At 43.9% G+C, this 19,037-nt stretch overlaps 1 protein-coding gene across 6 annotated transcripts in view; it reads right to left on the reverse strand.

The window, feature by feature from the left end:
- Nucleotides 1–19,037, reverse strand: part of UBA3 (ubiquitin like modifier activating enzyme 3) — a 1,318,404-nt gene that overhangs the window by 1,031,376 nt on the left and 267,991 nt on the right. For all 6 annotated transcript variants that reach the window (XM_069643803.1, XM_069643802.1, XM_069643804.1 and 3 more), the window contains one exon: nucleotides 337–419. In XM_069643803.1, coding sequence (XP_069499904.1) covers nucleotides 337–419 — 83 coding nt within the window. The remainder of the gene's footprint in view (nucleotides 1–336; nucleotides 420–19,037) is intronic.

Raw genomic sequence — 19,037 nt, forward strand, 5'->3', positions numbered from 1 at the left:
ACAGTAAACAGGTTGCAGCAGCATTTAAAAAGCTGCCTAGAATTCACTGTTGCTATGAAAGATCAAAAGCCAGGAAACATCCATGCGAGGACTCATAAATAAGACTGAGGGTACTGCTGGCTATTCACTGCTCGTATACACGCGTGGCTGAGCTTCCCCCCCACTGCCTCACAAACATGCCCCATGTTGATAAATCTCTGCCAAAGCTTTGAAACAATTCTTCCTCGTACCTATGTTCTACATCAATAAACAGGCCCGATAAGGAAAGCAATTATTCTGATTTAAATGAGACATTGGTGTGTAGCTCACTTCCAATACAAAGGAAAAAAAACTCACCGGAATAAGAACTGCCTATTGAGGTTAGAAACATCTATGGTATCCATATCAACAACATGGATCTGCCTGAAACCGGACAAGGCCTACAGATGGAAACAAAATGCAGAGAAAAAAAAATAAGTTGGATGTTTAATATAACAAATACAAATCGTGAAAAGGTTCACAGACGTCTTGAAAATTCCTTGGTTCCCGACCATGGAAAAAGCATATCAAGGACCAGTGCAGTGTATAGAATAAATGACAAAAGGTAGCTCAATAAGTGTTGCTATGTTACTGGGTCTTGATAGAAATTTGACTTCTGGTGCACAGTCACTGATCAATTCTGCTTCCAGTTTAATGTAGAGTAAGCATGATTGAAAATAATTCAGACATGGAAGTGCACTTCTTTTCAGTATACATCCAATTTAGGAGTTTATATATTAGGCTGTTGCTCAGAATTGCTTCTAACAGAATGTTTTTTTCATGGTCGTTTGTGATGTTTGTCAAATATGATGTGTGTCAAATATGATGTGTTGAAGAAACTAATCCATATGCACTCTACCGACTGTAGACAACTGGTTTGCATCCTTCACACAGAGCGTGAAAAAAAAATACCCTGCTAGAATCTATGCAGGTCCACATCCCATCCATGCCTTGTGGTAATCTTCAAGGATAATTCTCATCAACCATGATATTCGATTTATAACTGGATAGGATGGGAGATGTTTTGTTCGGTACAAACATTGGCATTCAACAGTATTCCAACAATCCTAAGCATTACAACAATATGTGTACACTGAGCATTATATAGCTCCTGTTCCACCGCCTTGAACAGACAACCTAGGGACTTGAAAAATGTACAAATTGCTTACTCAAGTACCATGCTAGTACTAATCCATAATTCTCTTTCCTCTATGCGTTGGGGATATCCTCCTTGTGAATGGGAGAGTATAAAGCATTCTGATATACATGCGATGCTAACTAATAAAAAAAAAACGAAAATGTGTGAAAAGTGTTCGACTTTCAGAAAGTTTAATTAAATGTAGGTTGAACAAATACAGAATCAGGTGTGTGGAGCAGTGCGTTTGGTGTCCGTGTTGGCAGGAGTATCTGGAGTCTACGCTGTTTGTCTTTCCACATGTTCTACTGCAAGGAGGAGGCGCAGTTCCATATAGCCATCACACTGGCGCGGAGCGGTGTTTGGCACAGTATGTTTGGTGGCTGGTGCGCGGGTTCGGGATCAAGCTGCTCCAGATTTCAACCTCCGTGCGGTAAGCCTTCATTATACATGTGATGTCTAAAGCTGAAATGTTTAATTTCAGACTGAATGTCTTGTGGTTAGACAGCATTTGGTAGTGTGGGTCAAGGAAACTGAATCCTAGCCTGAATTCTCTTTGCCCTGTATTCGAACTATTGACACTGTTCGCTGTACAACCTGCTTTTAAGGGATTGGAGAGTGTGGGTCTTCAAACTGACTCATATCCCTTTCTCTGCAATGTTCCACATTAATCATTGTGAAGGACATTACAAAGGCGACCAAGTCAGCAGGCAAAACCCACTTCACAAAGGCCTCTTTCTTTCTCATGCATCCATTGCAGCCGCTCTCCGTAGCAAGTGTGAGAAACCTGAAGGTGTCTCACCCGCTAGTCCCTGGGGATCTGTCATTCAGGTGGCCTGGACACGGCCATCACTTTTTGGATCTAGTTCCTGGGGGTGGACCAGTGCTGGAGGATCACCAGAAGGAGGGGTCTTCAGGGAGTGGGACATCGCATAGCGAGACACGGTATCCCCTTCCCTGTAAAACCTTTACCTCATCCTACCAGGTAGGATGCTTAGGAACTCAACCTCCCACCCCCTCCCCAACACAAACGCCTTCTCATGGACAACTCGCTATGAGAGAAAACAGACTAATACCCCAGCCGTATACCCGACATGTCCCAATACCAGGGTCAGGCAATTACTGACCATTACACATCTGACTTTTATTACACTTCCCCACACGGATAAAAGGCGGAGCACAAAAGCACACCGAGCAAGGCAAAGCACATGAATAAGCAGTTCCAAGATGGCAGTTTAATACAAGGCAAAAGACGGCAACACCAAAGGGGATCACAAAGAGGGAAGTGCCCTTGACCTTTGACAAGGAACCGTTCTTTTCACGAGCCTTCGAGAATAGAAAACGTAAGACCAGGATACAAAGGCTGAAGAATCCTGCATTGTGTGTCGGAGGTACCTGGGGCCCTTCTGCGTCGATAATCAAGGCGGTGAGAATCGCTTGCCGTTGTGGTACTGCCCTTCTCTCCTACAACAAAGCAGCACCAGTGAAGTCAGCACAGCTGGTGAGTTGGGGAGATTGATACCAGACCAGTCTGTGTTAAAGCCAAGGTTGCAAGCAGCAACATTGTATAGAACATTGTATGAAGCGTATGTGATAATCAATCCAAGTAAAATTGAAAAGATAAGATTGAACTTTGAAGCCAAGGTACAATACTTTAGACCGAGTGGTCCAGCACCGCGTGTGTGCTCATTTGAAAGTATCTGTAAGGGATCCAACTGAAAGAGTGACAAAGAATTGTGAATCGAGGACGGCCAACCGAAATATTGGACAAGGGATTGATTTCCTCGTTTATAGTGATAGCGGACTTAGTTCGAGTAGGGGTTACATATGCCCAGGTATTGACCTTCGAGGATCAGAGCCCAACTACAGTGCCTCTATTACGGGAGCCGCAAGCACTCACCATCTGGTGGAGTTGTAAGTAATCGAGGGGATACCTCCATCAACCTCCTTTTTCATCTTTGGAGAATTCAGTTATTCTGGATGAATCTTTTTTAAGACTATGCAGGGATATGGACGTCTCAAAGGTCAATAACGCCTGCTCAACATATCCAAAGGACCAGGAGAGGGACCCTCCAACTTCACCCACCATTTGTGACCAAGGGAGGGCTTTTGAACCTGCAAAACTGCATCATCATCATAACCTGGATGGTTCTTACTCCGAAAAACATTACATTGAGAGGACAATACGAGGTAATACCAAAGGTCGATTCTTTGGGCCCTGCTTCAATCTCTGGCCTACACTTGGGTCTAGAGTCACTCTTGAGACTATTATAATATAAAGGACATCGTTTCCAACGCTGATAAACAAGGCCTGATGGAGAGGAACATTCAAAGGCTGAATGATTCGTGCATCGTAGGGAATGGGGTTCAGTCTGTCTTTGCTGGCAACGAGTCAAATGCATCATCCCATTCCAATAATGTAACATCTGGGAATAGGGAGAGTGTAATGCCTGACCAGTTAAGTTAGTAGAACTCCAAATAGCCCTGCTGTGCTGGTTGAATGTGTCTATAGATTGAGAGATTCACCATTCCTTTTTGATTCACCTGATCCAACAAATAGAAGTGTTATGAATGAGAATATGGAGGCTCTTACTGCTCCTTCCATTACTAATCAACCTTGTAAAATGAATTGTAGGGGGAACAAAAATAATCTAAAAACCTGCCAGCTCTTAAATTAAATCACAATAATCTTCTGCTAAAATATCTACGACAGCTTCGCATGTCTGGAGATCTAATAGATCTCAACACACAGGTTACCTCAGGCAAGGGTTTAAATACTGTGAATATGCCATCTAGGGGTCAACAGAAGGGGTCGACTAGGGCATCTGTATCAGCACCAGATATGGTGACACTGCCCAGGAGTATTTCCACCATTAATGCCGATCACATTGCTATTCCAATTCCTGCTACTACAGATGTTGGCATTGACCCATGTACCAGCTTTGGTACGTCAGAACTGAGTGCTCGGGATAATGACTTTCTTTTATCTCCGTTAGACTATATGCCCTCAACCTCAAGCTCTCCACTGATGCATATGAAGGGTCAACAAACTAAAATAACCTTTTTTACAACCCACTAATAATGCTACATCAGTTAATATTCTAACTAAAACAATCAAGAGGGGAATATATGGGTGAGTGCCAACAGTAAATTCTTGCATCACCAATGAAAGGTCGACTAGTAGGGACTTCGGTATGATTAACCGCTCCCGAAGTAGCCCCCAACCCTAATGGGGGTCTCTTGTCTATGGCCCAGCTTCATTCTAGTAATGAATGCTACTCCTCCAAGAGAGTGGAATGGGAATGTACCACTCAAAACAATTGCTTGAAATGTTTGAATAGAACTAAACTGTCGGATATTTTTAAACAGATTCCTCTGCTGAGAGCCTTACAGCCAAAGGATATTAATTTGACATATCTTTCATTAGTACCAAACAATCTTATGGTTTCTCCATTTCCACTCAGAAATAATTTCCAATATGGTATGGGATCAGCGCTTTAATCTACATTCCTTGGGCTTTGAGCTGCACAAGGTGAAATCTTTAGAGGAAGCCAAGTCGTTTGTATCGATTCCCCCACAAGGGGTGATTGGGGCATCATACTCTTCTACTTCTAACAACATTGATCCTAATTCCGCTCACTGTGGTAGCTCAGATGTTTAAAAAGGGACAGGATTGGTCTCGGATTGAATCAGCATCTAAAACATTTTCCGTTCTAAGGCAGGGACTGACTCAACCCTAACCTTACCTCTATTAAGGTGCTTTTTGTGGAATGTATGTGGGCTCGCAGATTTGAACAGAATGTTCTACAACTCAGATTTTATGAGAACTGAATCCTTCAGGAAACAATGGCAACTTCTCATTTATTTGTATTTTTATTTATGTATTCATAATGCGCTGGCAGTCGGCAGGCATCGTGGCGCAGAGACAGTTAAAACCGAGACAGGCAGATCTAGAGAATATTTAAGGGTACAAGGGTTAATTGAAAAGGAGGGTTTTTAGAGCTTTCCTGAAGGATTTCGACCCCGAGAGCAAGGGGCAGGACATTCCAGACACTGGCTGCTTGAACAGGAAACTATCTGAGGGCTTGGTATGTTTTGTCATGGGACTCTATCAACTGTAGGCAAGAAGAGCGAAGGAATTTAGTGGCTTGATATAATGGAGCCAGTGATTTGAAATGTTCTGGTACAATGCCGAAGCAGCAACGGTGAACCAAAGTTCCCACTTTGAAACCAAACTGTTTCTGGATGGGCAACCAGTGCAGTTTTCTCCTGTGATCTGATGTGTGTGTTCTTCTGTGAGCGTCGGTCACAATTTGAACCACATCATTTTGGATCCCCTGACATCTAAGGTTGGAGGATGAAGCGTCGATAAGTAAGGAATTATAGTAGTCTAATCTGGTCAGAATGGTAGCTTGTGCAATTGTGGCACAGTTTCTCTCAGAAATGTAGGGGTGGAAGTTCTTGAGGAGGCGTAGATTGTAGTTACATGTGTGATTCACATATGTTATGAGGGCATCTGCATTTAGAGAGCCCTCCAGCTGAACACCTAAGGTTTTTACTTTCTGTTGGATTTTGATTACATTGGGCCTCATTACAAGTATGGCGGTAAGGCAACAAGGGCGCCGGTATCGCTACCGGCACCATTGCTACCGTACCGCCATACTAGGAGTTCGGCTCGCGGGTGTCCTTGCAGACACCAGGTCTGACCTGGCACCCGCGAGCAGAACATGATGGTAGCACTGGTACGATTATTAATCATACCGGTGCTACCACCCTCCCCATTGAGCTCAAATGGGAATGTGGATGTACTGGGTTCGGCACCCGCGAAAGGGCAATTACCGGGTCCGGCTGGACTGGAATAGGCCGGTAATTGCCCATTCGCGGGTGCCGACCCGGATGCGAGTTTGGAGGTAGCCTTACCGGTAAAACCGGCAAGGCTACCTCCAACCTCATAATGAGGCTTATTGGGAAGCTTGTAGTCTGTGCTCAGTTTATCCCGGATCTGTTTGGATCCAAAGATCATTAGTTCTGTTTTACTCCCAATCAGGCACACCAGTTCTCCGACATCCAGTTATCGATATGACCGTAGATGTTGAACAAGGTTCTGGACTCTGTGGCCTATATCAGAGTAAGTTCTAGGACGATTTGGGTGTCCTCGACGTAGGATGTAAAAATGATACCCGACTTTTTTCGAGGAGGGCACAGAGGGATCTGATGTTTAAATTGAACAGCACTGGCGAGATAGATGCACCCTGTGGCACTCCACAGCGGATAGAAGCATAGGTGGAAGCAGAACCCCACTGTATTCTGGATTTGCGGTTTGTGAGGAATTGATTTGAAGGGGGTATCCGACCTTTACCGCTCCCAGCCACTCAAGCCGACATGGGTCAAACAAGTGGAGGTTTGGTTATAGCTATAGATGGTGCTTTGGATTTACAATCCGAGTTGATCCATATTTGGGGGAGTTATGGCCGTATCTCTTACTGCAAATACAACAAATTCCAAAATACCTTTGGTAAATATATATTGGAATCCAGCTAGACAAAATATGGTATTTCTGCATTTGGCTTTGTCCGAGTTGCTCGAGTCTTGGTTATTGGAGGGACATGAGCACGCTATAACTGTAGGGGGCAACTTTAATTCTAATTGTGCAGAGGGGTCCAGGTTGAATTCATATACGGTCATCCCTCATGTAACCCAAATTAGCTCTACAAGGGGGGGGCCGCGTGGGATTCCTTTTTGACCAATTGGGAATTACCGCAATTGGAGGTCTTGTCCCACACAGCATACCCATATTTATGTGGCATAGGGGTTCAGCATCTTTGTGGATCGATTATTTTTTTGCATCCCCCTCAATGAAAATCTAAATGTGGGCCATTGAGAATCTACGATCCATACCCATGAGACCTTCTCGTTATACATCTTGCAATACAATTTGGCCACTCCGCACAGGAGTTGAATCTGGCTCAGGCATCCATTTCTCCTGATAAAGGTGCTCTCTGAGGTTGGGAAGAGAGAATGTGTCAAAAATGTACTGGTCTTTTGTTGCAGTTGATAAGTGAGATGCCTTTGACACCTTGTGTGGGAGGGTTGACGATCTAATGTGATCATAGAGTGTCTACAACGTATCACTTCAAACTATGAGTGGTCCACAAAAGACTATCCCATCAGTTTGATGCAAGAATTGCAAAGAGGGAAAGACGCAATGGCATAAAACATCTTTATTTTAATTATTTTTACAAAATCAAACATAAGTTAATCTCAAATCAAATCTTCTAAATCATCCTTTACTCTTCATTTAAAACAATTTCATAAAATATCCTTTAGTTTTCAAACTTAGTTACATGACTCAAATTGCTGTCCTCTGCACCATCTTGCGTGCCTCTGTGGGTTTCCTCCCAGGCAATGTTTAGTTCTGATTATATGGGAGGATCTTATGCATGTAAGAGACCACACATATTACTGTTGATGTATTCCGTCCATCAAACAGCAGCGACCACTATTCATCTTTCGTTAGGGATTGATTTTTCAACCACAACAATTCTAGATGTCATTTTCTTGTCTCTTCCAGTGTACTGCACTCTATTAATAAATGGTGCAACGTTTTATTCTTCTTGCGCATCTTACAAAATCCACATTGGTTCGATTCTACCAAGCCTCCTCTTCCCAAGATTTCATTCGAATGCAATAAATTCATTCTTAATCTAAAAAATGTATCTCGATAGATCTTATTCAGGAATTTAAGCAAATATGGTGCCAATTGATATGTTTTACTTCTCCGTGGTAGATTTTGCATTGATGTATAAGATGACATCGAATTTCAAGTCTTTATCCAGTCTAGCTCTCCCAATTTCCTTTTTACTCTTGTTGGATTCTCCATCAGTTCTCCCTCAAATGCTGCCAATTTCAACAAGTCTGTTTGTCACCCAATACTTCATGGATTTACTCTTCCCCTCACTTAGTTCTTCTTTGAGTATTTGGAAGATTCTTGGAGCCTTTGGTTGTATAATTTTCCTAAATAGGGCCAAAGTATACCATTCTATTACTACTTCTAGTGACAATATACCTAAATAGCATAAAACATCTCAAATCAAGGGGGCTACTGCTTGATGAGTATTTGACTATAATGAAAATAGCAACATCTTTTGGCAAAAAATGCACATACATTTTGAGCATGTATAATAACAGTGTAGGGTCTAAATATGGATTGTCCAATCTCTGGGTTGAGTTTATTACATGATCCTACTGAGGGCCTGATAGTGTTAGGTCAATGCCATGGACAGAGGAAGATCTTTCATGAGTCATCACCAAATTGAAACCATCTAGGGCAACCAGACCAATGGCCTACCACCTTTTATGTTAAAGAATTCTCAAACTTTGTGGTCAATGCTTTCAAAACCAGGCTTGGACTACATTTTAAAAACATAATTCCTCCTCCATGGTCTCAATCTATTGTCATTCCCATTTATAAAAAGGGCGACCTAGTCAATCCTAAAAACTTTAGACCCATCACCCTAATTGATGCCATAAGCAAGGTTTCTGCCCTACTCAAGAGAGCTCAATTTAGCTAGGCGACAATCTACTACCCTGTCCCGATTCCAAGTAGTATTTAGACAAAAGATGGGTACTCCCCTCAACACTACCATTTTGGCACACTTACTAAACAGCGCCAAGCAACAGGGTGCAGGACCTATTTATATGGCTTCATTGGATATGTCCTGCGCCTCTGATTGCATTGTGTTCTATCTTGTTGTCAAAATGGCTTAAATGCAATGTCCCCCCCCCCCCCCAAGTTGCATTGTTAAAGAAAAACACTTAATTGAAGATTCAACTTACTCAGGAAGGTGCCATGTCCAAACCAGTTCTCAGAATTTGGCCTAAAACAGGGACGTATATTGGCCCCTACCCTTTTCAATGCGTACGCAAGTGATATTTTTCCTGTGGGGCTGTCTCACCTAAGGCTGCATTGGCCCACATTCGCAGATTATCTGACATTTATTAGCAGGACCCCCTTGGGTTTACAGCACAAGTTGAACTTGTTCCATCAATATGCCGTAAGACAATTCACCGGCTAATGGGTGTAAATCCAAAGTGGTGATATTTTCAAATGATGCAAACTCGAAAATTATGTGGTGGTCTTTGGGCAGTGAGAGTAGATTATATCCCAGATATCTTGGGGAGGGTGCACAATCTTTTGAATACTTCCATAACAATGTGGAAGGCCGCTTTAACGGAGAAGCTTTGTCCATTCATCTCCCACATTAAGCATGTATTTTCTAAACTATGTAAATGTTCCATTCTACCGGCTCGGAGATCCAACAAAACTGGCTCTATGGGAGAGGCATGTTTACCATGGATTGGGGTGACTACTTGAATGTTCTACACGGTCAACTATGGAAAAGGGTATTGGGTTTGGCTTTTTCAGTACCAAATCTAATTATTCACCATGAACTGGTTCTAGTTTTATTACAGGCCTGTTATTTATAGAGGCAGTTTTTGAACTACACCAAAATGTTGCAACCCCCAGAGAACTCTCTCTAAAGTGACTTAAACAAAATGGTGAAGGACCTCTGTGAGTTCATACATAAAAAAAAACTTAAGATGCAGGACTTACTGGTGTGCATAGGTTCATTAGAAGACCTAATTAATCACCCGGGAAAAGTCAAATTCAAACTTTTCAGATGCAGACACTTGACTCGTTGCAGACGTATTCCTTATACTCTGAGTACTTTAAGTTTTCCACGGAAAAGAGACCAACTCTCAACATACTTAACTCATTTTCCTTGCAAAATATTACGTGCCTTATAAATGCGCTTTAGACTTAATCAGCTCTTTACGAGAGAACAGACTAAATACTGGAATTCAATCCAGTAGATATTACGACGACCTGCCGTATTTGCAAGTCTCTGGATTTGTTGGAAACTTTACGGCACTGGGTCACCGAATGTCCGAACCTCGTCACGAGTAGGAACGTGTTTCATAAAAATTGGGACTGCTTTGGCAAAAACCTATTTTGGACAAGGCTGATGCAAGGGGAACATGTCTCTAATTATTGCCTTTTGTCGTTTAACGGATATTCAAACACTACTTCAATGATTTTCTAATTGTCTTTCTTCTTCATTTTATGAATTGTGAAATCTTTTAAATAATTTGTTAAAAGATATGTGCTCGTCTTTTTGATATTTTGTGTAAGGTTTACTGTAAACTAGATCACAAAACCTACAGAATCAGGATACAGATATGACTGGTTATGCTGGTGGAAAAAATGGAGAGGAAAGAAAACAGGCAAGATAAAAAAATCAACTGGGCTAGCCAACAAAGAAAACGTTCCAAAGGAAAGCTTGGCTGAATGGAGTACCCGGTGGACCACATGTACATAGAATAAAGCTTATTGAAGAACAGCATGCCCCGTGTCCAATTATACCATTATTACCTTCATCCTTGGAGCATACATTCCCCTTACGGAGGGAGGCAGGCGTGTGCGTGTAGGGAGGTGGGCGAGTACATGTGTGAAGGGAGGGGTGCGAGTGGGTCTAGGGCTGAAAGTGCAGGTAGGGCTTTGGGAGTGTGTGTGTGTGTGTGTGTGTGTGTGTGTGTGGTTAGGTATGCAAAAGTTGCCATACAAGCCTCATGACCTCATTTTAAACTACTTTTCCTACAGTCACAAATGGTGAATGTTAGGCAAGATTGGATGAAGTAACCCTGTGGTAGACTACACCAGCCTTGTCCTCTTGGTAAAAGGTAACCCACCTATTGGTATAGGTCTGTACTACACAAGTTGGTAGAGTGAGTAGCCAGACTTATCTCAAGAGCTGTAGAGATGCAACACAGATTCACAATTACAAGTGTCCAAATAACACTTGCACTCAAGGTTTCTAGTAAAATTATTTTACAGTCAGTTTTAAATAAGCCTTCTTTAAAAAGGGTAATATGCAACAATACAAATACATTTCATAACACTTCCTCAGATTTATGATAAGTAGATACCCTTTTGGGATGCCTCACACACACTTCCTACACCCTGAGGCGACTTCAATTGCTAGGACAATGTTTGGCATTAATATATCACTTTTTATACTGAAAGCAATTCTGAGGTTGTGGAAAAGGAAAAGGTTAGGGAAGGAAAAGGTTGATAGGTTCTCAGAGCATGTGAATACTTTTCAATCTCCCAATGAAGTCTTTATTAGAACTTTACCAGCAATACAAGTTAAACTTATGCACCACCTATGAGGGACAGTTAGAACCAAAGTCAATGGGTTAGAAGAGTCTGCAGGGAGGCAGAACAGCCAAAGGCAATTTGAGCAATGTCTATGGAGCCAAGGCACTTATTTAGATAGCACAAAAGTCTTGCAAAGTTTAGAGTTTGTAGTATACAGAATCACTGTTGGGCCACAAGCTGTAGGACTTGCGAAGGGCAAAGCTGAAATCAACTCTGCAAAAAGCAGCTACTGCAAGTCTCCAGTGAGAACAAGCAAGCTACAGACCAAAAGAGGTAAGTACCTCTTAGTCAAGACAGTACCTTAGGTTTGAAGAGGATCCAGCTGGCTTCTGTTCTGGTTGCAGTCTTGCAGATCCTGGGTTCCTGGGCCTCAGTCGTGGGGACAAGAGCGAGGATGTCTGGAGAACTCCTGCACTGCAGTTTGAAGGTCGTCGGCGGCTACAGGCCCTTTTCAATTCAGCTGCACTATACGGTTTCAGCTACTGGTCAAAAGCACCACCGTGGTTCTTGGACACTTCATGGGCTTCCTTGCTTCTGGGGTCCAGCACTCTGGTGAGGTGGGTCAGGCTTGGGTTGTCCTGCTTCGGGAGGGTCCTCAGGATCTTCCTGGAGCTCGAGTCCAGCTTACAGACAATTCACTCGATTCTGGTTTTCCTGACCCCTGGCACGCCATTCCAGCAGCACCAAAAGGCCAGCAGGCAGGGGTTTTCCAGCAAAGTTGGTCTTGGGGTCAGTTAGTCCCACCAATCCAAAGGAAGTAGTCAGTTCCGGGCTTCTCTAGTCAATACGAAATTGGATCTTCAGCACTGCAGCAGGGCGTCACCAAGCAGTTCAACAGTCCATGAGTGTGCAGCAAGCTTCTCTTCCAATTTCCTTTGGGGGATGTTTCATCCAGTGGTCGACTCTGCCTTCTGTTCAATTGACCTCGCCTTTTATGCAGGTTTCTCCCATTCATGCACAGCCTAGCTGTCACTCACAGCAGGGTGGCTGTCCTGCAAGGGCAGCCAGCCAGCCAGCCAATCAGCGCTGGATGCATTCAGGTAACCAAGGAGACTAAGGACAGGGAGTTTCGGGCACCTACCTCACTTCCTGCCCTGCCAGACACTGGAGCCAAAGGGGGGGGTTTCAGCACTGAAGCCCGCCAACGGTAAAACAAACAAAGGGTTCAACCTGGTTTGACGCGCAGAGTAAAACCCAAGACCGACCTCAAGTAAGACATGGCAAAAAAAAAAAAAAAGAACTGGCCCATTTTGACAAAATTGGCATTAATGGGTGCAATACAGCAGCGGAGGATTCAGCCTGCGGTGAAAATGCACATGGTAGGAAAATGAAACCACGGCCAACAGCCATTAATTGTAGTTAGGGTAACAATGTCCCATGAGTAAGTAGGAAAAGGGGCTACTAAGATGGGGTGTATTGGACCTACATAGGAAGAACAGGTAAGTAAAGTAAATTTCATTTTACTACTCTTGGGAACAGATGTTTACCCAAGAGAAGGTATTTAAACCTTATGAGAAATCCAAACGACTTCTCTGTGACCCTGCACTGAAGGTGCTGTGTGTCACAATACAAAAAAGTAGATGCTATGGAGTTTGTCAGACTCCAAAAAACAAAGAAACACAGAGTCCAAATCAGATCAAAACTACATGAGAGGGGGAAAAAGGTCTCCCACTCCAGGATAAAAATGAAAAAAGTCCTAAAGTCCAGAAAAAGAGCTGGGGGTCTCTAAGGTTGAGAGAATTCTCCCTAACAGTGAAAGGCTGAAATGCCACAATACATTTCACTCATACTGCTATGTGTAGAGAGGGGAGTCAATGAAGAATCTGTCAGAGGAATAAAATATCTAAAGTGCCCGTCAGCGTCATTTGTAATATCACCTTACGCAATATGCACTCGTTGCTCCAATACAAGACCCCATCATATTGAGTGACCGCAGCATGATTTTCTCCACCCAGGCCACCAATATGCCTGAAGTGAAACCAACTACACCATATCCACGGCATGGAGCCAAACGCAAACCCAACTCCCAAGCACATGTTCTACCCAAACTGAATATATGGTGATCTATGTGGGTTTGTTAAAAGCTCTTCTATTCTTCTGCAGGCTTCTCTCGGATGGCATTTGATTGGCAAGTGGGTAGGAGATAGCTCATCGAATGAAGAGCAGTCATGAGAGCTTTTTTTTTTTTTTTAAATAGACCTTGACTTGCCTATACTTATATTTTTTAGTTTCGGCTATTATGTGGTGCTTATGCTCCGCCTGTAAGACTACACTGTTGCATTCAAGTACAGCTAGGAGGGAGAAGACATGCGAGGAGGGACACACCGTTTTTGGAGGTTTGGGTATATACCCATCCATTTAATTGACCAAACCATGCTCATTCTTTTGGCCATTCCCAACCACTACCTGCCTCTCCCCACTAAAAACAATTCTTCCTGGAATATCTTTCAGCTACCTCAATGAAGCAGTACCATAAAATGTTGGCCCATTAGTGTAATTTTTAAGATGTCTGCCGAGATTGAATAGCTTAATTGGTTCTGTAAAGGCACTACTGGTGCAATAAATTGTTAACCAAGTGTGCCTTCAGCCACTTGATTATATCAGTTGTTTGCGCCGAAATACTCTTAAAAACAAGCATTGACTAAGCCACCAGTTTTGGGTTGTCTAGGTATTACATAAGCATTTGCGAGGTACTGCTAGGATGTCCTGAATCCAAGATTTTGTGGTTGTTGCTCGTGGCCCTGTGCAGTGTGCTATGCAATTCTTATCGAAATTGCGCAGACCATGCCCTGCATCTGCAGGTGGATTGCGAGGAAGGAGGGGTGCTCTTCTGTGAAGAGTTATATTAGGCTGTCATTGTTTTCTAACTTTCCTCCACTGACTTCAATGGGATACCCTGACCCAATTCACTAATTTTGTTTGGAATGCAATGGCAAGTCTGTATGCCTACCAGAGCTGCAAATGCCTCCTACGGATTTCCACCTTTGTTTTCACTGTGGCATCAGGCAACTTTTATTGGAGTGTTGCAGGGACACTCCAATTTTCTTGTCTCCACTAAGTGACATCCCAATTACTTTTGTGATGTGCACAGAAAAGGCTGGTGGACAGTGAAGATTTAGGTTTTTACTGCAATGATACCCTTTTCAGTAGAAAATACTCAAGGTATCGGGCTTGTTCCCTGTTCTAAACTGCCACACAAAGGCATTGCCATTCACAGGTACCTTATGAATGACCCTTGCAGGGGGTGCACGTGTGTGCATAAACTGGGCGTTTGGACTGCGATTAAAATACACACTTCAGCCAGGGTACATCCGGTTGCTGGGTAGATTGTGAGGTGGCAAACGGTCCAGGATTGGACGACCTCTGCCTGTTTGAATATTGCAGACCCCTTTCGTTGGTGGGCCGAGGCACAACCTCAGCTTTCATTCTGGATAAAGAGAGGGGACGTGGAGATACTGCAGCCAGTCGACCAAAGGAACCAAGCATCTGAAGATGAAAAACCAGGAGAGCCAACAGAGTACTGCGTCGAAAAGCAGCATGGGAAAAGCCAACAACCGTGCACCAGTCATCAGGGAAGACTTGATCTGGGTGCCTTACAACTGTAAGCATGGGTCCACCCATAACACCGTAAATAAACTTGTAATAAAAAAAAAGGAGCGCACAGGGCAAGAGGTAACACTGTCTATTACACCTGGGCAAGCAAAACAGAACTCAAAACACAAATCAGAACAGTGGAATAGAACTGATTGATGAGAGCCGACATCTGAATGTACTGCGAACATTGCTTTTATACCATTAATACACAATGGTCGAGACCTTTTGAAACACTTGCAATTTGCCATGTTTATATTTTTGATGTTTCTTAGCAACTACTTGGCTACTCTACGTCCTATGCTTTGTGCTGGATGTATGTTAGTGAAGCATGACCTTTATTGTGCTGCCATTGGTCAGCACCAGTGAGAACGGAACACAAGACATCCTGCTTCTGGTGGGAAGGGAGACATTCACAGGATACCTGCTAGATCACAGCCTTTGCAAACCCTGTGGAGGATACCCTGAAGGCTGGCCACCTCCCAGGAACACAGTGACTTGCCATTTGATTGGTCCTCCCAGGAATACCACTCAGTCCATTGTCCCCTTTCCCATTGTAAAAGTATATTTCGCATGAATAGCGTCTGATAGTAAACATTGGCCTAAGCACATTCGCATCACACTGTAAATCATATTGGAATTAACCGGATATAGGCTGTCTACGCCGCCATTTTAAGTTATCCACCATTTTGATTAACTCATGCTTTCTGTCTCATGTTAGAATTTGTGTTTTCTGCACCAGCAGAGGAAAATGAACGTTGTACTTTGTCAACGTAGATAAGCATGCTGAAGATGCTAAGGTGGATTGTTTGTCCAGCACTAAGGAAACCTTTGAGCTAAACAAGAGACGTGCTAATCAGTAATTTAGATGCCATCTGTACCAACAGTGTCTTCCCCGTCCAAATAGCGAAACAGAATGAATAGCTTAACATGTGCTTTTGCAGAAATCTTCGTTTTCGCTCCTTGAAACTAAGCTGACTTTAATCTTAAGAACAAATGGTAGACAAATATAAGTAAATGAAATAAGGACTGGTACCTTTGTGTCCAATGTTTGAAAAACATATGAAGTGTTTAACAGAAAACAATCAGCTATTGAAGGCTGTTTAAACATGTATTAGTTATGTGGAAAGGCTATGTACCCTAGGTAAATGTGTTACACAGAGGGGCTGGATGATGTGTCTGGGATTGTGAGAGAACTGTATAAATGCTCATGTTTCTGAAATGTCCAGCACTCATCTCACTGTATCTGCTTGCACACATTGCGGGGTTTTGAGAGCCAGACAGCTGTTAAAATAAAGTGTACTTGTACCATAGTACTAGTGCCTGGTTTATTTCTATTATGTGGTATTAAGCCTCGATATTCTTTTAATCTTTCACCATAGCCACCTACCGAAGGGCACGTGTGGCCCCGTGACCGGTTCACTGGCTCAGATCCATTTCCCCTCTACTCTGTTACTGCTGGATTGGCTTTCCACCCTGTAATTACATCACCCAGTGTTGTTTTAGCTGCTTCAGTCTGCCTGTGACATGCAGCTTGAGCTCTGTCTCCCTCCTCTATGGCCCCCAGAGTGTTGGTCCTGCGCTTCAAAATCAGGGTTTGCCGTGCTGGGCCCATCCTCGGGAATTTCCCGGCTGAATGGGTCTACCTAGGATATTCCCCCCCCCCCCCATCTTGTGATAATGATATAAAAGTTTCCCGACGGTACACAAGATGCATCTTTTACCCCTGCCGTTCCCAGCGAGGTCTTTTATGGAGTGACTGGTTTTGAGTACCTGTGTTTCCCCCCCCCTTAGAAGGTGCCCCAACCCCTTGCTTTACTCTCGAAGGTGGTAGGTGTGCCCTCCTATCTGGCACTGAATTAGCACCTTTAGTACATTCCCCCTTTCGATCGATCTTTTGATTGACATTTCCTTCACCTTCATTTCGTCACTTTTCCTTGCACACACACACCCATGTGACCCTGCTCATGTCCCCTTCCTCTTCATGCCCTTCTGGGTATTTTCTGAATACCAGCATTTTTGTCCCATCATTTTGTGAACATTCGTCCCACAAGGGCTCTTAGTTTTCTAAGTCCTGTGTGGGTGCTGTAAATATTGGCTGCATCACTGGCGGGTACTGCCTTGCAGCATGCGCTTCCTATTTTATGGCACACGCCGCCCTCCATAGCAGTCATAAGGTCCAGTATGTACCTGTTCTGAAAGGAAATCAAACGCAATGCTCAGAGCTCTTCTTGCACTGTATTCAATCCTTTTTCAGTTGCATTAGCCAAATGAAGCAGCTTGTAGCGTGTGCTTTGAACTTGAAGCAGCTGTCTGCAGATGCTCAGATTTTGCTGCGTTTACATCTTACCCGCCCTGTCACAGCCACCCACCTCAGGAAGTTTCTTGAAGATCTGGGGGCGTGGATGACAGCAAACTGGCTTAAGTTTAATCGAAGCAAAACAGATATGGTTGTGGGTACCAAGTCCCCCCCTCTTCTGTTCTGGACGAATGATTTCTGGCCCTTTTCCTCTCCAGACTCCCTCAGTCCAGAACCTGGGGGTGCAAGTTACTTCTTCCCTGTCGATGGATGAGCAGGTTGCTGCTGTCTGTAAAGGTGGCCACTTCATACCGCATCCTGCACAAGGTGCTCCCCTACATCCAGGAAACATTTCAGGCACCTGTTGTAGCTGCTCTTGTGCTGAGTGCAGTAGACTACTGCAACTCACTATACATAGCCCAGCCGCGGTTCATTATAAAATGCTTTCAACTTCTGCAGAATGCAGCTGCCAGGGTTGTGCAGCGCCCCTCATATAGGCCACACATGACCCCCTTACTCAGACAACTCCACTGGCTCCCAGTGGAGCAGCGGGTCTTGTTTATCACTCTGTCTTGTCCATCATGCCTTTTCTGGCACAGGGGCAGAATATCTTCAAAAGAAATTCTTACGGAACGTGCCATCTCGCTGACTGCGCTCTGTCAGCCTGCGTACTGGCAGTGCCCCTAATCAGACTTTCCCGTGTTGGCGGCCGGGCTTTCTCAGTGGCCGCCGCCAGAGCATGGAACGGCTTGCCTTTTGCCCTTCACCCCACGGGGGACTATCTGCTATTCCGTCGCCGTCCTCAACCCTACCTTTTCTAGTTCCCTTGTAACATGCTCAAGCGGCTAGCGTCATGATGTCTCTGGCGAACGTGTGCTCTAGAAATTCCAATAACATAACACCCCAAAAGCAGGAGGAGAGCGGTGAAGAACACAGGACACTTTGCTGAACAATTTCAAATGGTCCGGAATGGCCTCTAAACTCTGGGTGGAATCTGCTGATGAATAGTCACTTGATCTTTTCCTCCTTGTTGGCTTAGGTTGTTCTCCTCATGCCTCTGCTGGCCCTTTCCATTTCTGGGTCGATGGCTCATTGAGTGGCATCCAATCTGCCCGGGGCACTACCTAGGGAGGGTTGTGGAGGGTCACCAGTGCGCATGTACCTTGTTAATCTGGTGGTAGCTGGGCATAAGCTTTTGTTCCGCAGGGCCACCACACGTCCACCAATGCTGCTGTCCCTTTCTGCAACGCTGTGATGCTCATCGTCCTCTTGCAGCCAGTGTTCATCCCCAGTGCCACTGTCCCGTTTGCACTGAAACACAGAATACTGTGTGAGCAGTTTGATGTATACTGGACAATGCTTTTTTCCATCTATCCATGACAAGGCATGTACATTATTGTTCCATATTTTCCTACACCCTTCATCTATTTTCTTCACCAGGTTCTCTTCGAAAACCAACCAGGCCTTCTGCACGGCACTAAGATCCCGCTTTCCACTGTGAAGCTCCAAACCCTGGATTTGCATCAAGGGCTTGTGTGGCACCATAGTATATCGTATACATTGGTAGTCTTAAAGAATATCCTTTAATGGGCAGCAAGCACCAGTTTTCCTTTTTGTACCCCTCCAGTTTAATATTCTAGTATTGTGTGCTTGGTCTTTTCTCCCCAGGTCATGCTTTCTACTTGGATATAGATACCTTATACACTTCCTCCCCATCATCTATCCATTTTTCTTTTACTTTGTGCCCCTGAAACATTCCCATTGTTTTGCACAAA

Source organism: Ambystoma mexicanum, chromosome 2p, assembly GCF_040938575.1.
Source record: "Ambystoma mexicanum isolate Mex_15411 chromosome 2p, UKY_AmexF1_1, whole genome shotgun sequence".
Taxonomy (NCBI): Eukaryota; Metazoa; Chordata; class Amphibia; order Caudata; family Ambystomatidae; genus Ambystoma; species Ambystoma mexicanum.